Source organism: Manis javanica, chromosome 6 (genome assembly GCF_040802235.1).
Source record: "Manis javanica isolate MJ-LG chromosome 6, MJ_LKY, whole genome shotgun sequence".
Taxonomy (NCBI): Eukaryota; Metazoa; Chordata; class Mammalia; order Pholidota; family Manidae; genus Manis; species Manis javanica.
The window spans coordinates 11,845,629-11,868,190 of record NC_133161.1 but is presented as its reverse complement, the minus strand read 5'-3'; the positions used below and the strand labels follow the sequence as shown (position 1 = coordinate 11,868,190).

The 22,562-nt window shown below is 39.8% G+C and overlaps 1 protein-coding gene across 2 annotated transcripts; it reads right to left on the bottom strand.

The window, feature by feature from the left end:
* Window positions 1–9,925: 9,925 nt before the first annotated feature.
* Window positions 9,926–17,866, bottom strand: PRSS37 (serine protease 37). Of its 2 annotated transcripts, none has more exons than XM_073239867.1 (6): window positions 17,785–17,866; window positions 16,794–16,930; window positions 14,942–15,083; window positions 13,526–13,779; window positions 10,778–10,874; window positions 9,926–10,165 (listed from the first exon to the last, which is right to left on the bottom strand). In XM_073239867.1, exons 2-6 carry the CDS (start codon window positions 16,855–16,857, stop codon window positions 9,949–9,951), a joined length of 774 nt encoding a protein of 257 aa, XP_073095968.1. In that variant the 5' UTR covers window positions 16,858–16,930; window positions 17,785–17,866; the 3' UTR covers window positions 9,926–9,948. The 2 variants fall into 2 exon arrangements, with proteins under 2 accessions (XP_073095968.1, XP_073095969.1); XM_073239868.1 differs by having other exon boundaries at window positions 9,927–10,165; window positions 10,738–10,874.
* Between the last annotated feature and the right edge of the window lie 4,696 nt (window positions 17,867–22,562).

Sequence of the window (22,562 nt, the reverse complement as noted above, 5' to 3'; positions counted from 1 at the left end):
AAGATTTTGCTTTCTTACTTGGTTTATCAACTTTTGAATCCCATTTATCAAAGTTTGGGGATTATCTTGCTTAACCCCAAACCATTCCCCTCTCATTTCAACTCTCCTAATTTGGTTAGTTTTAAGTTATTTGTCATTCGCCTAGTCATTAATTTTGTAGCTTTAAGTAATACGTTTTCAACTTTACTTTTTTGGACCATAGCTTATGATAGTTTTTATCATGAATGGATTTTGCATTTTGTCAAATACTTTTTCAGCATCTTTTGAGATGATCGTGTGATTTCTGTCCGTTTTATTGATGTGGTGTATGATGTTGATGGATTTTTGAATATGATATATTTAATATATATATAAACATACAATGTAATATTGTTCCACCATAAAAAGGAAAGTACTGATACATTCCACAATGTAGATTAACCTTGAAAACATTATGCTGAGTGAAGGAAGCCTGTCTGTCACAAGACCACATACTCTATGAGATTGCACGTATATGAAAGAAAGTAGATATGAGGCAGAAAGAGTAATTTTTTCCAGTGGCTCAGGGTTAGAGGTAATGGGTAGTGTCTGATAATGGATACAGGGTTTCTTTTGGGGTCATGAATTGTTCTTTTTTTGGATTGCACAGCATACAACAGCAACAACCCATGGGGGAACTTGAAAAGCAGGGTTTATAACTCACGAGTTCTGGAGGGGATGCCCATGGGTCACATAGTGCATTCTCAGGTAGAGACAGGGGGAGAGCTCAGATCTGGGGTTCTGTGTTTATTGGGGTCAAGGGTGAGGTTCCTAGGGATTCAGGGGTTCACTCTTAATTGGCAATTTAAAACGTAAGATCAGGAATTCTAAAGAGGGAACTTACTGGTGGTGCAGCCTGGCTCTTTATCTAGTTGGCAGGATGTTTCTTCAGGACAGATGCCTTTGAAATGGATGTCTCAGCAATCTAAAGCTTGATGTTATTCATTTATATTACAATCAAAAAAAGATAATTGTTAGGCACTTACATTGCAATTGGAAGTTAGGATTTCAACATAGGAATTTTGGGAAGACACAAACATTCAGTCCATAGCAAATGAATACATAAAGAGCCATGTACTATTTGATGGAATTGGATATATTCTAATACCTGTGGTATCATCACAGCTAATAGATGTGTCCAACATCTTTCAAAGTTTCTGTGTCACCGTGTTTTTTTTTTTTTGTGATAAGAACAGTTAACATAAGATCTACCCTCTTAACAAAATTTGAAGTGCCCAATACTGTATTGTTAACTCTAGGCATTTTGTCATACAGTAGATCTCCAGAATTTATTCATCTAGCGTAACTGAAACTTTATACCCACGAACAGCCTCTCCCCATTCTGCCCACTCTGGGCCTCTAGCAATCACTATTAAATATTTGCTTCTATGAGACTATTTTGATAACTTGCATAAATAGGATTGTATGTATTTGTTCTTCTATGGCTTATTTCACTTTAGCCTATAATATCTTCTGGATTCATCCATGTTGTTGCAAATGGCAGGATCTCCTTTTTAAGGCTGAATGATATTTCATTGTATGTATATACCATATTTAATCGGTAAAATCCATTGGGATATCTAGTCAAGACAGTTGACAATTCTATCTAATGCAAAATGATTGATATGTTTCACGTTTTTATGCTTTTTCTTGTCTTTATTTTTTCTTGTCAATTCTATTACAGTGGCTAGAATTTCAGGGCAGTGTTATTTATGAAGATGTGTTGAAAAACAAGATTCAACTGAGTAAACTTGAAAATCGAATTGACTGTGAATCAAGAGCATCCCACCTTGTGTAGAGAGATGCTCTGAGGAGTTGAACAAAATGAAAGGTTTTTATAGGAAGGAGGGTGGTGCAAGAAGTTATTAGCAAAAGAAAAGAAGGGATTGTTTCAGCAAGGTCACTTTCCTTCAGGGGACTGATCAGGGAGTGTTACCATGCAGAGGACCTCATCTTCTTTTGGGGGATGGAGAGGAGCCATGTGACAGCACCTCACTGGTGCTGTGACCAGAAAATTCAGATTGACTGTTAAAAGATCACGTTCCTGGAATAGTTGAAACTGTAATTAAATCTTGGTTTACTGTTGTGCAGGGCAAATGTCTCCATTTTGGACCTTTTTAAACAGAAGATAAAATACACCCTTATGCCTTATGGCTTAATGTTTAGAGCCCTGGTTCTCAACCAGAGGCAATTTTGTTTGCTGATATTGGGAAATTCTTATTTGATCTTGAGGACTCCTATTTTTTTTGCCTTTCCAAGGTTACTGCTTTGTTTATATCAGCTACATCTGGCTGCTTCTTGAGCTAAAACTGTCCTGGCTTTTTCCTTATTTTTTGAGAACTTTTATTTTCTCTGAGTCTTGTCTTGCTTATTTCAGTCCTTCTGGAGACTAGAATCCACACATGGACCTCTGACTCTATGAACAGATCTTCCCTGTTGCCACCAAATCCTGACTTACATTAGCTGAATAAAGTTCTGTAGTCTGTTCCACCAAATTCCTTTTGTAGGATCTGAAAAATCAAAAGTTAGCATAAGTACAGCCATCTTAAAGGCTTAAATACCACCCCCTAACCTAGAAGGAGGAAAATTATTAGAATCTTGAAAAACAAGTTAGTCAGCCAGTGTTAAATGTAGTGACCTTTAGTTAGCTCACCTCAAATCAGTTAATCATACACACCAAGCTTATCTTGCTAGAACCACCCTAAACATTCCGAAGGTAATCTTATCTAACCAGATCCCAGGATGTGGTGCCAGCCAAAGATTCATCTGTCTATGAAAAAACACTGTATTGTGATTGTGGAAAATGTTGTCCCCTTTGAAAATGCTATAAAACCTTCTGGCTTTGTGTGCTCAGGGTCCTTGTTGAGACCCGCTGCATCGGGCTAACTTGGACCCCAGCTAGCTGGTTCCTGAATAAATTCCTCTTGCTTATTGCATCAAGAGACGCCTTTCGTGAGTGATTTGGGGTGGCGTCCTCCTCTGGGAGAATCCAACACTTTGACACCATATTCCCTTGTTTCACAGGCAGTTCTTTTCCTTCATAGCCTACTGCTGTGTTCCCTATTTGCCTGGACCTGCCTATGCCTTACCTTCCAGGACCTTTCAAGATTGCCTGTTATGTCCCATAGATCTGCCTACTTTTCTGTCTGGTGCTCTAATTTCACTCTTTATGCCAGTATTTCACCTTCTGGATTAATACCGTGGGTGTTTTATCTCTCCAGTACTTCCCAATGTTTCTCTATAATATAAAAATTGTAAGTGATCTATCTATTTAAAATTATATTCCTTGATACTTCAGTATTACTCAGATGTACTACCATATTTTCAATAAAGCTCTGAAAATTCCTGTTTTCAAAGAGTTACAATATAATTTAGTCAAGGATATTTTCTTTACTTTTCTCACTGGGAATTTGTCAGTTAACATATTTTTTGTCTTTTGGAGAATGAGCATCCTATTCTTAGCTCTACATTGGCTTTGTCCCACCACTATGAAAGAACAGAATGGAACAATGATAAATATGGTCTTCTTAACCATTTGAGTCTGTTCTGACAATTCATGAAGAGTGAGAAATCCATATTTGGATTTCATATTCTCTGGATTTTTTTCCCTTTCTAGACACAATTCCTCCTGTTGTTTAGATACAATTAGGATCAATTGTTTCTAAATAATCTTTTCATCAATTGTAACTAAATTATACATTAGTAGTGCATAGTTTATTTATAAAAGTTAACAATAAGCCAGCCATATTTTAAAAAATGTTCTATTAAAAATTATGAAGTCTTTTCAAGCATTAACCAATAATTCTGTATTTTAAGCATTCAATATTATTTTTCCCTAAAAGTAAAGAAACAAACAAAATTTGATGCTAGATTTTTCTTTCTGATCTTTTCTGGGTAGTTAGGGTTCTTGAATTCTCTCTACTACAAAAGAAGCTGTGGGTAAAATTGTAATATTTCCAGAATCTCTCACCTGGTCTTAGTGCATCTCCACATCAACCGATGTTTCCAAGGGGTGGAGAGAAGTAGTCCATCTCCGTATCAGTGCATCATTACCTGGGCTAGGGAGGGTTTGGCTGGACTGGAGAGGCTGGGGAGAGTCTTTACTTGCTTCTGTCACAGCAGGAGACAGAGAGATGCGGGACTACTGCTTGTAAGCAATAAATGGGTTTTAAATTTTATTTCTCCCTTTGACTGATTTAGTATTTTATTTCTCCCTTTGACTGATTTCGGCTTCAAAGCTGTTTTACCCCGGAATTTCCCCTCCCGGGAGTTACAGAAGCATAGGGAAAGCATTAATGTGGCTATGGGAGTGTAACCCTGGGGGCAAAATCCCGGAAAATATCTTTGAACCGAAATCAGTCAAAGGGAGAAATTAAGTTTATTTCTTACAAGCAGTCATCCACTTCTGCTCCCCCGTGTCTCCTGAGCCCAGGCTGCAGAAGAAGAGCCCCCCACCCAACCTCTCTGGTCCAGATAAGCCCTAGCTCACCCTTGTAATTACCTATTCATGTGGAGATGGACTACTACTCTCCACCCCGTGAAAACACCTATTGATGGAGATGCACTAAAGCCAGGCAAGAGATTCTGGAAATATTGCAATTTTACCCACAGGGAGGAAATAGAGAACTGCATGAGACTGCATGATTTCTGCTTTCTAAATAGAGAAATACTCTTTTCTCCCTAGTTGTCTCTATATTTAGTTTGCATTTCTTCTATTTTTTGGGAGAAACTATTTTCAAACTTCTCTACTCAATCTAATCAATCACTTGATTCAGTCATGTGTGTGTGATGTAGTACTTTCTATTCAAATCTTCCCTTAGCAACACTGGGTCAAATAAGTACAAATTCTTACAGTACTTGGGCTAATCTGCCTAAATTATGCTTCCCCCAAACCTCCCGACAAGATTACTCTCTACTTGATACTAAGTATTTCTAAACTGGTAACTTTAGAAACCTTTAAAAAGTCACTAAAACAAAGCATGTTTTTTCAAAATCTCTTCTCCTTTGGACAGTTATTCTTTTTCAGTAGAACATTCACTTTAGCCAAGAAGGCGATATTGCACTGATTAGGGTCTAAATCAGAAAATGATTGATATTTACAGTTTTCCTTTGTTATGGGTCTCAGATCTGGCACGCCGGAGCAGGAGTAAGGAAACACGTCCTCACAGAAACGTAGATTATAAAAAGGGAGCCTTTATTTTAGCCAGCCAGTGTCTGCCAAGGAGCAAGCTCTCCAAGTGCAGCCCTGAGCCTCTGTTACAACATCCTTTTAAGCATTTTTACTGCATCCTCCTTAGTTTTTGCAACTTTTCCACCTTCGCCTAAATTCAGCAAGCTATATTCCTTGTTCAATGCTCAGGGGGCTTAAGCATCCTGTTTTTCCCACCTGCTGCAGGAAATGTGTGATACTGCTGATCTCTAACAAAGCAATATACAGAAGCAAAAATAGTGTGGAGTTAGTTGAACATCCTGTTTCTCATGGGATTTATATCTTTTCCTTTAGTTTCTCAGAAGTTGTTATGTGACTAGGGTCTGGGGCTAACTTTACAGAGAGCTTTGTGTCCTATTTTTATGTCTGAAATTGCTTCAGCCCCTCAAACCTTCTTATTTAATATCTGATAGAATCCAGACCTGAGTACCATCTTTCGAATAAGCCCACCCACCATCACAGAGAGACCTAGATGTCATCTTATGTAGGCTACAAGCATCCTCCAGAGGACACGTCAGCAAGCCACAAGCCCACTTTTCCCCTGACCCCTCCCCTCAAAAAGCCCGCCAAACCCCTGGCCATAAAAAGCCTTTTGACCCATTAGAGACCCTCTTTCCTTTGTTCTGCTGGCCAGGACAGAGGGGGCCCTCTCAGGTTAGCAGTAAACCTGCTTGGACTGTGGAGTTCACATTCCCTCTGTTCTTTCATCTATCCCCTCTTTTTCTTTAATCTATTCCCTCTATCCCTTTCAATATCTACATGAACTAGAATATTCTACTAAGGAGGAGTGTGGTAGATGCTCATCTAAAGACCTTAAAACTTTTATGGTTATTTCTGCAATTTGTTGCTAGATTTTAGAATGACTATTTAAAAATTCAAATCAGAGTTAATGAAAGTTTACAAGCTGAGTTCTTATGCAAATATTTGTCCACAGGTAATTCTAAAATACTTGGTTGACAGATAATCCTTCCAAACTGAAAAATATTGGCAATACTTTTCTGCTGAGTTGAATAAATGTATAAAACTTCTGTATTCTGAAATGGGTAAATTATACCCAAATCCATGTCCAAAGCATTAGTAGCTAAAATGAAGCAGGTTACCAATTTATTTCCCTTGATTATGACCTAAATACATTATTTCTGGATATCCAAACTGATGTGCTAATAGTTCTACAAATTATTCTTAGCCTCAGCTTTATGTTTCAGTTGTTTATCTGTAGATTGCTTAAATTAACAGAATGAAAACATCTGTAAAGGGAGGGTAAATTTCTTAGTCTAAAATATCACTATTTGGTTTAAAAATGCAGTTTTGGCTTTGATTCTTCATTCAAAACTATTTATCAAAATATATAAATTGCAATAATATTGCTAGTCACCTGTTGCTATCATAGTGCAGTCATTCTAGTTATACTTACTTTGGGCTTAAATCTGTCACTTTCTGGAATATAAAACTAGAATATTATGGAGTAGTTTCCAGGGAAACCTTAAATTGAAATAGGAATCCTGAAGACTCACTATATATAAACCTCAAAGAATTTTTCACTAGAAGCTATAATCAAAGATCATGTAAGAAGCCAGGAAACTTCTGTTGTTTAAATAGGGGCTTTTCATCTTACCTGAGGCAAGAAGCAAGTGTAAATACCTAGGAAACATCTTTGCATTTACAATGTAGTTATGGAAAAACTTAAAGGAAATGGTACAGGCTTTGGAGTCAGTTGGGCCAAGGTTTGTATCCAAGGTCTGCCATTTATTAACTGTATGATCTTCAACAAGTTACTAAACATCTTTCTTTCAGAAACCTCAAGTAAGTGGGGGGATAGAACTCCTTTTAAAGAGTTAGATGCAAATAATGCATGTCAAAATATCTAACACAGTGCCTAATATATAGTAGATATGCAAACAGTAGTAGCTTATCTTCTTCCTCTATTATTTTTAGTAACTTCATACAAATTAACAAAGCAGATTTTATGACACTCAGACTTCAATATATCTTTCCAGGTTCTAGATGAGCGCATAGCTCCGACGAGGATCTCTATAATGAGATAGGGGAGATATAAGGAAAAAAGAACTGGGCGGCCCTCCCTGAGCCCTGTTTAAAGGGCATCTCCTTTTTTTGGCGTAAACTTGCCTCTCTGTCCGAGGCAGAATGCAATCTAAAACACTTTTTGGGTGTTGGGGATTGAGATCAGTGAAATAACATTAGTGAAGATCAGCTGACACGTCCCTCCAGGGAGAGTACACTTTGGAGAGAGGAGCCAGGAATGGGGGAAGGAACAGAGGGAAAGCACCTGTGAGGTGCAGCTTGACACCAGGGAAGCGGCACCCACAGCCAGAGGTTTGGATGCCATTCTAAAGAGTTCAGTTTATTCTCAGGGTAGTTGGGAACCACTGAAGGTTTTAATAGCCCATTATAAAAAGTAGTTCTTTTAGGAAATAAAGGTTTACAAGTTGTACTAGTTTTCTATGGCTGCTGTAACAAAATTGACAGATTTCACCACACTAAAATCCAGGTGTCATCCAGGTTGCATTCTTTTTTGGGGAGATTCGATTTCCTTGCTCATTTCAGTTGTTGCCAGAATTCAGTTTCTTGCGATTGTGGAAGTAAAGTTCCCATTTTTCTGCTAGTTGGTGGCTGAGGGCTGTTCTCAGTTTCTAGAAACTGTTCACACTCCTTAGCTTGTAGGCCCCTTCTTCCATCTTCAAAGCCTGCATGTTGGGTCAAGTCCTTGTCATGCTTTGAATCTCTGCTACCTCTTCTGTTGTCTCATTTCTCTGGCCAAATTTTCTGCCTTCCTCTTCTACTTTTAAGGGCCCATGTGATTATATTGGTCCCACCCAGATAATCCAAAATAATCTCTGCATCTCAAGGTCCATAAACCTAATCACATCTGCAAAGCAGCATTTTCCATGTAAATAACATATTCATGGGTTCTGGGTATTTAGGTGTGGATATTTTTGAGGGGCCATTATTCTGCCTAACACAAAAGTAATTAACATGTAGGTTGTATTTTAAACTTTAAATATTGTCCAAGGATAGTGTGTGGTTGTTTCCTGACCCTTCATCTGCTGGGAGATTGCTTTACCCATCCTTGTCCTATAGGCCGCAATCTTTTGGGTATCCTGAATCCCTCTGTCATTTCCAGATTTGGGAGAGTTTTTTTACCTGTTCCAGATCTGGAGAGGTGTTGATGCCGGGGTTCTTGTTTGCGGAGTCGAAGAGTGAACTTAGCAAACAGTCAAAGTAGGAGAGCCAGGGACACTTTTATTGAGAGATACAGTGAGAGGACAGACAGAGCTCCTGGCGTGAGCTAGGAGGGGACAAGAGAGCCCGGAGTGGTATGTTGTCTAGAGGTTTTATAGGCAGTTGAGGATTTTTGGGAACCGGATAAAAGGCTTAGGGGTATGGACTTGTTAAGTGGTCCCTGACTATTAAAAATTAACTTAATACAAGAAATTTACTGCTCCGATTTCTCCCTGGGATACTGGCGTCTTGGTCTAGGAGCATATCAAAAGGTTGCCTGCCCAGCCCCCAAGGTTGGCTGAGGTATTGTCTGTTTGCTAAAGAGTAAATTAAGAATCTTACTATTTAAACTTCCTGGGTGTTAAAATGCAATCTTATCTTTAAGGTGGAATCCTTCCTGCCTTTTATTATGTTGTTTACAGCTGGGTCTGCTAAATTAGTTGCCCAGTTTGCAAAATCACCTCATCAGGTCTGAAGGAGGAAAGATAGCACATAGGCCTGGGCTAAGGTGAATCTTACACATGATTACAAATGATTAGCATAATAAAAAATGTGCTATGCTTCTTTATCTGGGGAATATTAACTAATCTCACTGAAGAATGACTCTAGAGCTTAATGTTCAACACAGAGTTTTGGTAGGCAGTTTCCTTGCATATAGTTACATTGCTCTGACTGCAAATATCCTGCCTTGCTTTTTCCAGAGGCCCTCACCCTATTCTGTCTAAGCCCATGGTCCCTGTCTCAGTGTTACCGAGCTCTCAATCAGAGGACTACTACAGGCTTTCTTGACCTTGTTAATCCTCTGGCTCTGGCTAAGCCCAATTTCCTCTCCTCTTTCACTACCTCTCAACCATCTCTGCCTCTTGACCCGTTACTGCCCCTGGATTGTATTCTCCTTGGCTCTAGATGACTTCTTCACCCTGTTCTGGAGCTGCCAAGCCTCTGTTGGGACTTGATTTATGGTTGTTGTCCTCAAGTTCTGCTGTTTGCTCCTACCCATCCACTAGCTCTCTCCCTGCAGCATGTGGAGAGGAAGCATGACCATTCTTAGGAGAGCTTATTCCAGTGCCCAGGATCTCAGGTTCAAGCCCTTTGAATGGTAAGAGAAGTAGGACGAAAACAGAAGGCACCATCTGTTCTGATACCATGGACTCGCCTGTAATTTTGAGGTGAAGTGCATGGGACCGAGAGTCTGACATTTGGGGGATTCCATTCTAGGCTCTGATCTATTAGCTACAGGTAATATTAAATAAACTCTTCTAGTCTCAATTTTCCCCCTTGTAAAGGGGGATAAAAGCTAACCTCAAAGGTTTGTGTGAGCCTTAAATGAGATAATGGGTGTAACCCCAGTACAGTGGAGTAAGTGCTCATCTCATGTTTTGTTCTTGGTTCTTCACATCATTATGGGATATGGGCAGAAACACAAACAAGAAAATGTGGACAACTGGTGTGATGCCTCCAAAGATTTATGCTTAGAGATTTTATTTTGAGTTGGGGAAGGTAGTGGCGTGTACAGTCAGTGGCAGAGCCGGTGACATGCAGAAGAGTAGTAGGGTCTCATCTGTCTTCAGTGACACTCTCAATCCAGGATATATATTTGTGAACATCGGTGTAGATGCCCACATCCCCGCCCATGAAGTGTCCGACCTCGATCCCCTGGAGCTTGTTCTTGCAGATGACAGTAGCAACGGCCACCTCCTGCCAGAGAATGTGGGGAGGGGGAGGAGAAATGGTCAGGTCTGCTTCTTCCAGGAGCCCCCGGGTCCCTGACTTGGATGAGCCCTGCCTGAGGTGGCATGCTGGGTCATGAACAGAGCACCGAACCGGGAGACAGGAAGCCTGAGACGTTTATCTAGCTTTGCCGTAACTAGCCTGTGTGATCTTGAGAAAGAGAAAAACCTCTCTGGAACTCACATGTAAAATGAGTCAAACCCCATTTATTTGAACTGGTGAAGTCAGTTTCAGTCTGTGAAAAGTTGGAACTTTTTTTAAGCAATGCCCATTTTCATTTGCAACTATGAGAATATAAACCTAGCAAAGTGTTATTAATCACAGGTTACTGCATCATGCCCTTTAATGAATAAAGACATCTGTAGGGAGAGCCTATTACTGAAGAAACAACAGAGGCTTTACTGCAGCCTTCTCAAATTCTCAAAAAATTATGAGAGGATGAGCACTTTCTAATTTTTAAAAATATCATGATTAAATAGCTAACTAGATACATAAAGTAAGTGAAAGCTAATACTCCAAATACTAATTGAAAAGATTACCCCAAAAATTCGGCTGAACACTTTCATAAACTTAACACACAAGGAGTTCCTGTGGCTTTTTCCTTGTTCAGTTTTCTGGCATTCTTCATCAGACATCACAGGGGCCTCCAGGTTCTGCCTTAAATCAGGGTGTCTGCCTGAGGGAAGACAGGGATATAAGAAAGCCTCCTGTTCACAGTTGTTATTTAGTCCTTTCAACCACCACCCTCTATTTCAATAGGTGTTTTGTATGTATGTCTGAAGAAAATAAGCTGTAAGAAAAAGGGAAAATGATGTGTCAGGTTGTGAAAGTTAATCTGGAGGACTTAAAAATTACCTTAATGTTTCTTTCTTTTTAACAGATAATACAATTGCAAACATATTTATTCATCTCCTTTTTAAAAATTAAAGTGTCATTAATCTACAATCTTGTGTTGGTTTCACATGTATATCACAGTGGTTCAGTGGTCTCTGTGATCAACTTATATTGTGATTGTGAATTATTGTTCCACTTTAACCCCTTCTCCCACTTCCCCCCACCCACCCCAACCCCTCCCCCTTGGTAACCACTAGTCACTTCTTAGTGTCTATGAGTCTACTGATATTTTGTTCCATTTTGCTTTGTTTTTATATTCCACAAATAAGTGAAATCATATGCTATTTGTCTTTCTCCACCTGGCTTATTTCACTGAGCATAGTACCCTCTAGATCCATCCATGTTGTTGCAAATGACAGGATTTGTTTTCTTTTTATGGCTGAATAATATTCTATTGTGTATGTGTACCACATCTTCCTTATTCATTCATCTATTGATGGACACTTAGGTTGCTTCCATATCTTGGCTGCTGCAAATAGTGCAGCGATAAACATAGGGGTGCATATATCTTTTCAAATCAGGGATTTTGTTTCCTTTGGGTAAATTCCTAGGAGTGAAATTAACTGGGTCAAATGGTATTTCTATTTCTTAGTTTTTTGAGAACCTCCATACTGCTTTCCACAGTGAAGGAGGGTTCTCCTTTCTCCACATCCTCACCAGCATTTGTTGTTTCTTGTCTTATGGATGTTGTCCATCCTAACTGCTGTGAGATATCTCATTGTGGTTTTAAATTGCATTTCCCTGATGATTAATGATGTGGAGCATCTTTTCATGTGCCTGCTGGCTATCTGTATTTCTTCATTGGAGAACTGTCTGTTCTGGTCCTCTGCTCAATTTTTATCAGGTTATTTGTTTTTTGGGTGTTGAGGTGTATGAGTTCTTTATATATTTTGGATGTTAACCCCTTATCAGATGAGTCATTCATGAGTATATTCTCTCATACCATATGATTACTTTTTGTTCTGTTGATGGTGTCCTTTGCTGTATGTTTTAGCTTGATGTAGTCCCACTTGTTCATTTTTTATTTTGTTTCCCTTGCCTGAGTGGATGTGTTCAGGAAAAAATTGCTCATGCTTATATTCAAGAGAGTTTTGCTTATGTTTTCTTCTAGGAGTTTTATGGTTTCATGACTTACATTCAGGTCTTTTATGTGTGTGGAATTAGACAGTAATCCAGTTTCATTCTCTTACATGTAGCTGTCCAGTTTTGCCAACACCATTTGTTGAAGAGGCTGTCTTTTCTGCATTGTATATTCATGGCTCCTTTATCATATTAATTGACCATATATGTATGGGTTTATATCTGGGCTTTCTATTCTGTTCCATTGATCTATGTGTCTGTTCTTGTGCCAGTACCAAATTATTTTGATTACTGTGGCTTTGTGTTAGAGCTTGAAGTTAGGGAGCATGATCCCCTAGCTTTGTTCTTCTTTCTCACAATTGCTTTGGCTATTCGGGGTCTTCTGTGGTTCCATATGAATTTTAGAACTGTTCCAGTTCATTGAAGAATGCTGTTGGCATTTTGATAGGTATTGTACTGAATCTGTACATTGCTTTGGGTAGGATGGCCATTTTGACAATATTAATTCTTCTTATCTATGAGCACAGGATAGATTTCCATTTTTTGGTGTCTTTAATTTCTCTCATGAGTATTTTGTAATTTTTGGAGTATAGGTCTTCAATTTATTACTAGGACTTTTTTCTTTTTGATACAATTGTAAACAGATTTCTCTTTTTGTTAGTTTGTTAATATATAAGAATATGACAGATTTCTGTGTATTAATTTTGCAATCCTGCAACTTTGCTGAATTCAGTTATTAGTTCTAATAAGAATTTTTTATGGTGGAGTCTTTAGGGTTTTCTATGTATAATATTATGTCATCTGCAAATAGTGACAGTTTAACTTTTTCCTTACCAATTTTGATGCCTTTTATCTCTTTGTGTTGTATGATTGCTGTGGCTAGGACCTCTAGTACCATGTTGAATAACAGTGCTGAGAGTGAGCATCCTTGTCTTGTTCCTAATCTTAGAGGAAAAGCTTTCAGCTTTTCACTAAAATAGCCTTTATGTTTCTTTAGAAGCAGAGTTTTCTTTCTATTCTGTGTCCAGTCTTGGAGGAATAATGGGTGACCTGACTCAAGTTCTCTGAGGTATCCTTCCATGTGAGGTGAGCTTGTGTGAAAGGGAGGAGACAGCCTCTTCAGTGTGAGTTGTGCCTCTGACAGTCAGGAATGGTGCAGATCTGTGCAGGCAGAGCGCCTGGTGGCTTCCAGAGGCAGTGGGACATTAGGCACCCTGGGAAAGCAGGAGCTTTGGACTCTGGGAGGGTCTCCTTTTGTCTCCACACATTCTCCTCTCTTCTCAGCTATGCAGATATGGGTGCTCCTCTTCATAAGTAACTGATGACCCCAGTCTGCTCTGGGAAGCTACTCACCACTGTTGTCTTGGCTCCAGTCCAGACCTGAAAGCAGACAGATGGTGCCTGGCCGGACACTGCTGGTGGCCAGGGAAAGGGGCTGGACTTTGTGGCTGTAGTTGGCAGGTTTAGCCAGCTTGATGAGCATGAGGTCATCCTGGGGGGAGGTATGACTGTAGTTCCAGTAACGGATAATCTGGATGGGGTTAATTGTCTGTTCTGTCCCATCTCGGACTCTGACCCTGAAATTTCCCAGCATCACTTTCAGATTTCTGGAGAGAGAAGGGGTTGGAAGTAATCACTGTCATCGTCATCATTATCATCATCATCATCGTCAAAGCAGATATCAAATGTTACCACCTGCCAGGCACTGTGCCAAATGCTTTATATTTTTTATCCCCATCCTACAGATGAAGTAATGGAGGCACATAGGATTAGTTCACCAGTGATACAATAAGTGCTGGAGCTTTTAATCACTGTGTGTTCATGTAGTGCCTTTAATGCAGTAGAGAAGAAAACTATGACAGCATAGAAATTCCCTTTCCTCTTCACTCCAGCTCCAGCCTATCTAGTTGGGCATTTACATTCCGATGGAGGAAAGAGATGGGTGACTTGAGTGTTGGGTGCCTGTTGTTTGCTCCATCAGATCTACTCACCATCCTACTTCTTCCGGCTCTCTACCTTTGGAAGGTGATCTCTCTGGATTAACTAAATCAATAGGCCCTCTTGTCCAACAGCTTCTGCTTGGGCTTTGGCCAATGGAAAGCACCAGAAAGTAATTAGAGGAAGTAGAGTGAGGTTGGAGTACTTATCTCCCCAGCTCCCTTCCTGCAGGGTTGCCACACATCGCTGTGCCTCTTGACCAAAGGTTACAGCTCCATGTAGTGCCCTCTGCCCCTGCCCCTCAGTCAGTCTCTCCCATCCATGATAATGACTAGTTACTAGGGTAGTAACGGTGCCTGTCTAATACTGATCCTGGGAGTATTTGTGTTTTCCCTATAACTTGTCCATACCATTGTCATTAGTTCTTTTAACAAAGTCTTCTCAATTTAATCCAGTTTGAGGGCTCCATCAGTTACCTGTCCCTTAACTGAAAAAAACACACTCTTATTGCCAGTAAAAAACTTGAAAAGACTTTCGGGAGATTTGGAAACAGGGTTCTTCCTCAGCGGCGCTATTGGCACTGGGGCCGGGGAATTCTGTGTTGTGGGGACTGGCCTCTGTTCACTAGATAGATGCCAGTATTGGGATCTTAACAGCATTAGGATCTTTATCAGCATCGCAGCCCTCTCTCCCCACCCCACTCCTTGTAACAACCAAGACAATCTTCAGACTTTGCCAAATGTACCCTGGAGGGAAACTGCCTCTATTTGAGAACCACTGATGTAGAATGCATAGTAGCTGCTTCAGGGGGTGAGGGTGTCTAACACTCACGGTAAGTAGCAGTGAGCTGGGGCCAGCACCCAGTTGTTTTTGATAAGGACACCCACACAGGGGTTGAAGTGAGACTTGAGGTATACCAAATAGGGAGCATGGTCTTCCTTCTGCACAGATGAGTGAGCGGAGAAGAATGTCCCTGTGAATGTAATTAATATTGTTAATATGTATGATATTCTTAGAACAAATAAGATAATCAACAATTTCCTAGTTGAAAAGGAATATGAACAACTTTAAAGAAGTAATTGACTGTCCAGGAATGTGGAAATCTTTGACATTTTTTCTAATAAAATGTAAATTAAAATGATGTACCATTTTCTCTAATATTTATATCTTTTTAAATGTTGATAATATTCGATCTAAAAAGTACAGTAAGAGAGAATCTCATTCCGTGCAAGTAGAAATGTGAATTGACTCTTTTTGAAAAGATTGTTAGAAATAGGCACCAGGAATTGTAAATGGTCCATCACCTGTGACCTAAAAATTCCAAATATAGGATTGCATTCTAAAGAATAATCAGATGTAGACAAAAATTATAAATGTGTGGTCCTTTTAGCACTGTTCATAATAGTTAAACATTGGAAATATAGATGCCCAAACAGTAATGTTGGACATTGACATTAAAAAGTAGAACATCATATATATTAAAATTGTCTTTATAAAGAATATTAAATGGCAAAGGAAATGTTGATAACCTGTCTTTAAGGTAAAAATAATAATAAAAGCATACATTTAATCCAGTAATCTAATTGACTAAAAACAATAAACAAAAAAATAAGCCACGCACAAAAAAAGCAAAAAATATAAATGCAATGTAATAGAAGTATAAATTAAAATTAAAAATAAAATATAAATTAAATGCAAAAAAATAAAGTTTTGGAGTAAATTCAAACAAAGTGTTAGCATGTGTTGAATGAGAGGCAGGATTGGTTATGTTTATTTTTTCCTACTTTTTAATACTTCCAAAGTTTCTAGTATGACCATGAATGTTTTAATAACTGAATCATTAAAAAAGTAGAGAGGAAAGGGGAGGAAGACTGATTATAGTATCAGAAATAAAAGAGTGTTCTTATCTGGGCTGCTCATAGTACCTCTTTTATTCTCCCCAAGCCTGGGCGGTACCTCACCACACCCTTCTCTGTGTGGTCACAGTTAGAGACCCCAGGGGGAAAAGGGTGGAATATTTCCAAGGAACAAGAAACGCTGATCTCTTGTTCTAAGTGCTTGACATGGATTTATTTAATCTTCCCAGCATCTCTCTAATGTAGGCAGTACTATCCCCGTTCTGACTGAAGAAACTGAAGCATAGATGAGTAACTTGTCCAAGCTCACACAGCTGTATGTGGTATGACCTAGGTAGTCAGAGGGGTGGGAGATGCATCATCAGTAACTTCCGCCATCTGCACTGCCTGGAAGTCACGGAGTGCAGGAGGCGTGGCCCTTATGTTTGATTTTTGTTCTCAGATTTGCCATTCCATGCATTGTGAGCCTAAGCATTTGAAACGGGGATATTGGACATCAAAATGAGTTCTCCAACCTTGTGACTACACTGAGACTTGCCCAGTGGGTGATGAGGCCCACATTTGGAACCAGGAAGGGGATTTCACTCTTGAGAATTCTCCAAAGCAGGTGTGCACCATAACCCACCCCGGAGCTTGTAGCTTAGCACTGAAAGGGTGGGCTCAGCCCGTCCCAAGAGCCCTTGGAGGGGGTCTAAGGAGGAACACCCCTAATTCTGCTCATGACGGTTTTCTTGACCCTTCTTTTGCACCCTCCACATAACCCGCCTTACTCCATCCTGTGTTAACCTGTGCCTTATGGGACAGAGTAGGTGGACATGGGTACGTACTAGCAAGGACACCCAAGTAGAAGACAAACTTCACAGAAGTCCAATTTCTATGAGTCCACCCCATAGTTTCTCTGTGAGATACAGAAGAAGATGAACAAAGTATGGAACTCGCAGCTCAGTCTTCTCCTCAGGAACACCTGGAAAAATCAGTGAACGTGGGTAGGCATGGGGGCCCATAATGGGGCAGTGTAGGACCCCAACCTCCCTGAGAAATAAGTTAGCCTAAGAGTAGCCATCTTGAAGCCCGAAAAGCCATTCTGATATATGACTCAGAGGGAACAACTGAAACCAGGTAACTCCTCTGGAAAAACAAGTTAATCAATCATGACTGCTGGCAGCGCTAACCTTTCCGTTAGTTAAGCATAAAAGCTGACCCTACCTTGCTACACCCCCAGGACGTGGCACTAACCCAGAAATCGTAGGTTTGAAAAATTACTGCCTTTGTAGTATTGTTATCTTGCTATGTAGTATTGTTATCTTGTTACTACAACATAATCTGTAACCATGGTAATTCTCTAGGGCTGAATGCCTCAGAAAATCCTATATAACCACTTAGTTGTAAGTACTCAGGGTCCTCGTTGAGACCCACGGCGACGGGCTGACTTGGACCCCAACTAGTTGGCTTCCGAATAAATTCCTCTTGCTTGTTGCATCAAGAAACGTCTTTGGTGAGTGATTTGGGGCGGCGCCTTCCTCAGGAGAATCCAACAGCAGGAAAGCAGCTTTGGGAGTCCACGGGAAAGTGGAGGGCTCCAGGCAGACGGAGGCACTCTGCTCCAGTGGAGGAGGGGGACTGTGTCTCTGCTGAAGTCTTTCAGGGAAGGAAAAAGAAGCCTCCATCCTTAGACTTCAGGATCCAGGCCCTCTGTCTGTTGTGGCTACAAGCCCTCCTGCCTAAACCAGCGTCTGTCAGGAGGGGAGCTCGAGGCTTGGGACTTATCTCCCCCATGGAGTTTCTGAGGCCAGGGCTGTGGGGGACTGGATTCCCTACCTTAGCTCAGAAGACAGTGCCCCGGGTTTGCTCTGAAGCCCCTGTAGTTACTTAGGCTTTCCCTCAGCCCCTCCCATCTTTGTTGCACTGGCCTCAGCTTTCCCTGTGATCATTGTTTCATCACTTAGGCATTACGACCAGCTGGGGCTGGTTGTCCTGATCGACGGCTTGGAGCTAAGGAAATGTGGAAATGGAAAGCTTCTGAGCAGTTATTTTGACAGTTGGGGAATGGTTTACATTCTAGATCACATTAGATCTAGAATTTACTGTATGTTGGTGGCAATTCAGAAGGCAGGAGTCTAAGTGTTTTTTACTTAATGAAAATATTTCTCAGCCAGTAGTAGACTGCTAAGGTCATCCTCATATAATTGGGAGCACACTTCAACAAGAGCAGTAACGCAATCTAATACTAGATTAGATGCATGCTAATCTTAATACCCCTCTTCTTCATCCCCCCACCTTATCCCTCCCTACCCACCCATCCTCCCCAGTCCCTTTCCCTTTGGTACCTGTTAGTCCATTCTTGGGTTCTGTGATTCCGCTGCTTTTTGTTCCTTCAGTTTTTCCTTTGTTATTATACTCCATAGATGAGTGAAATCATTTGGTATTTCTCTTTCTCTGCTTGGCTTATTTCACTGAGCATAATACCCTCCAGCTCCATGCATGTTGCTGCAAATGGTAGGATTTGCCCTCTTCTTATGGCTGAGTAGTATTCCATTGTGTATATGTGCCACATCTTCTTTATCCATTCATCTACCGATGGACATTTAGGTTGCTTCCAATTCTTGGCTATTGTAAATAGTGCTGCGATAAACATAGGGGTGCATCTGCCTTTCTCAAACTTGATCGCTGCGTTCTTAGGGTAAATTCCTAGGAGTGGAATTCCTGGGTCAAATGGTAAGTCTGTTTTGAGCATTTTGAGGAACCTCCATACTGCTTTCCACAATGGTTGAACTAATTTACATTCCCACCAGCAGTGTAGGAAGGTTCCCCTTTCTCCACAGCCTTGCCAACATTTGTTGTTGTTTGTCTTTTGAATGGCAGCCATCCTTACTGGTGTGAGGTGTTACCTCATTGTAGTTTTAATTTGCATTTCTCTGATAATTAGTGATGTGGAGCATCTTTTCATGTGTCTGTTGGCCATCTGTATTTCTTTTTTGGAGAACAGTCTGTTCAGTTCCTCTGCCCATTTTTTAATTGGATTATTTGATTTTTGTTTGTTGAGGCATGTGAGCTCTTCATATATTTTGGACGTCAAGCCTTTATCGGATCTGTCATTTACAAATATATTCTCCCATACTGTAGGGTTCCTTTTTGTTCTATTGATGGTGTCTTTCGCTGTACAGAAGCTTTTCAGCTTAATATAGTCCCACTTGTTAATTTTTGCTGTTGTTTTCCTTGCCCGGGGAGATATGTTCAAGAAGAGGACACTCATGTTTATATCTAAGAGGTTTTTGCCTATGTTTTTTTCCATGAGTTTAATGGTTTCATGACTTACTTTCAGGTCTTTGATCCATTTTGAATTTACTTTTGTATATGGGGTTAGACATGGTCCAGTTTCATTCTCCTCCATGTAGCTGTCCAGTTTTGCCAGCACCATCTGTTGAAGAGACTGTCATTTTGCCATTGTATGTCCATGGCTCCTTTATCAAATATTAATAGACCATATATGTTTGGGTTAATTTCTGGAGTCTCTAATCTGTTTCACTGGTCTGTGGCTCTGTTCTTGTGTCAGTACCAAATAGTCTTGATTACTATGGCTTTGTAGTAGAGCTTGAAGTTGGGGAGTGAGATCCTCCCTACTTTATTCTTCTTTTTCAGGATTGCTTTGGCTATTCGGGGTCTTTGGTGTTTCCATATGAATTTTTGAATTATTTGTTCCAATTCATTGAAGAATGTTGCTGGTAATTTGAGAGGGATTGCATCAAATCTGTATATTGCTTTGGGCAGGATGGCCATTTTGACGATATTAATTCTTCCTAGCCATGAGCATGGGATGAGTTTCCATTTATTAGTGTCCCCTTTAATTTCTCTTAAGAGTGACTTGCAGTTTTCAGAGTATAAGTCTTTCACTTCTTTGGTTAGGTTTATTCCTAGGTATTTTATTCTTTTTGATGCAATGGTGAATGGAATTGTTTTCCTGATTTCTCTTTCTATTGATTCGTTGTTAGTGTATAGGAAAGCTACAGATTTCTGTGTGTTAATTTTGTATCCTGCAACTTTGCTGTATTCCGATATCAGTTCTAGTAGTTTTGGAGTGGAGTCTTTAGGGTTTTTTATGTACAGTATCATATCATCTGCAAATAGTGACAGTTTAACTTCTTCTTTACCAGTCTGGATTCCTTGTATTTCTTTGTTTTGTCTGATTGCCGTGGCTAGGATCTCCAGTACTATGTTAAATAGCAGTGGGGAGAGTGGCATCCCTGTCTAGTTCCCGATCTCAGAGGAAAAGCTTTCAGCTTCTCGCTGTTCAGTATAATGTTGGCTGTGGGTTTATGATATATGGCCTTTATTATGTTGAGGTACTTGCCCTCTGTGCCCATTTTTCTGAGAGTTTTTATCATGAATGGATGTTGAATTTTGTCTAATGCTTTTTCAGCATCTATGGAGATGATCATGTAGTTTTTGTCCTTCTTTTTGTTTATGTGGTGGATGATGTTGATGGATTTTCGAATGTTGTACCATCCTTGCATCCCTGGGATGAATCCCACTTGGTCATGGTGTATGATCCTTTTGATACACTTTTGAATTCGGTTTGCTAATATTTTATTAAGTATTTTTACATCTACATTCATCAGGGATATTGGTCTGTAATTTTCTTTTTTGGTGGGGTCTTTGCCTGGTTTTGGTATTAGGGTGATGTTGGCTTCATAGAATGAGTTTGGGAGTATTCCCTCCTCTTTTATTTTTTGGAAAACTTTAAGGAGAATGGATATTATGTCTTCTCTGTGTGTCTGATAGAATTCCGAGGTAAATCCGTCTGGCCTTGGTGCTTTGTTCTTGGGTAGTTTTTTGATTACCGTTTCAATTTCTTTGCTCGTAATTGGTTTAACTTTTGTGTTTCTTCCTTGGTCAGTCTTGGAAGGTTGCATTTTTCTAGGAAGTTGTCCATTTCTTCTAGGTTTTCCAGCTTGTTGGCATATAGGTTTCATAGTAGTCTTTAATAATTCTTTGTATTTCTATGGAGTCTGTCTTGATTTTTCTGTTCTCATTTCTGATTCTTTTGATTTGTGTTGATTCTCTTTTTCTCTTAATAAGTTTGGCTAGAGGCTTATCTATTTTGTTTATTTTCTCAAAGAACCAGCTCTTGGTTTCATTGATTTTTGCTATTGTTTTATTCTTCTCAATTTTGTTTATTTCTTCTCTGATCTTTATTATGTCCCTCCTTCTGCTGACTTTAGGCTTCATTTGTTCTTCTTTTTCCAATTTTGATAATTGTGATGTTAGACTATTCATTTGGGATTGTTCTTCCTGCTTCAAGTATGCCTGGATTGCTATATACTTTCCTCTTAGGACTGCTTTCGCTGCGTCCCACAGAAGTTGGGGCTATGTGTTGTTGTTGTCATTTGTTTCTATATATTCCTTGATCTCCATTTTAATTTGTTTGTTGATCCATTGATTATTTAGGAGCATGTTGTTAAGCCTCCATGTGTTTGTGAGCCTTTTTGCTTTCTTTGTAGAATTTATTTCTACTTTTATACCTTTGTGGTCTGAAAAATTGGTTGGTAGAATTTCAATATTTTGGATTTTGCTGAGGCTCTTTTTGTGGGCTAGTATGTGGTCTATTCTCGAGAGTGTTCCATGTGCACTTGAGAAGAATGTGTATCCTGTTGCTTTTGGATGTAGAGTTCTATAGATGTCTATTAGGTCCATCTGCTCTACTGTGTTCTTCAGTGCTTCCATGTCCTTACTTATTTTCTGTCCAGTGGATCTATCCTTTGGGGTGAGTGGTGTGTTGAAGTCTCCTAAAATGAATGCATTGCAGTCTATTTCCCCCTTTAGTTCTGTTAGTATTTGTTTCACATATGCTGGTGCTCCTGTGTTGGGTGCATATATATTTAGAATGGTTATATCCTCTTGTTGGACTGAGCCCTTTATCATTATGTAGTGTCCTTCTTTATCTCTTGTTACTTTCTTTGTTTTGAAGTCTATTTTGTCTGATATTAGTGCTGCAACCCCTGCTTTCTCCTCACTGTTGTTTGCCTGAAATATGTTTTTCCATCCCTTGACTTTTAGTCTGTACATGTCTTTGGGTTTGAGGTGAGTTTCTTGTAGGCAGCATATAGATGGGTCTTGCTTTTTTATCCATTCTATTACTCTGTGTCTTTTGATTGGTGCATTCAGTCCATTTAAATTTAGGGTGACTATTGAAAGATATGTACTTATTGCCATTTCAGGCTTTAAATTCGTGGTTAACAAAGGTTCAAGGTTAGCCTCTTTAGTATCTTACCGCCTAACTTAGCTCACGTATTGAGCTGTTATATACACTGTCTGGAGATTCTTTTCTTCTCTCCCTTCTTATTCCTCCTCCTCCATTCTTCATATGTTGGGTGTTTTGTTCTGTGCTGTTTCTAGGAGTGCTCCCATCTAGAGCAGTCCCTGTAAGATGCCCTGTAGAGGTGGTTTGTGGGAAGCAAATTCCGTCAGCTTTTGCTTGTCTGGGAATTGTTTAATCCCGCCGTCATATTTAAATGATAGTCATGGTGGATACAGTATCCTTGGTTCAAGGCCCTTCTGTTTCATTCTCTTCTGGCCTGTAGGGTTTCTGCCAAGAAGTC

Coding starts and splice junctions, on each gene's coding strand:
- PRSS37 (XM_073239867.1), bottom strand. CDS start 16,857: ATGGGGTGGACTCATAGAAATTGGACTTCTGTGAAGTTTGTCTTCTAC. Junction 15,084..16,793: donor CTACTTGGGTGTCCTTGCTA/GTACGTACCCAT, acceptor TTACATTCACAG/GGACATTCTTCTCCGCTCAC. Junction 13,780..14,941: donor CCAGCTCACTGCTACTTACC/GTGAGTGTTAGA, acceptor TTCTCTCTCCAG/AAATCTGAAAGTGATGCTGG.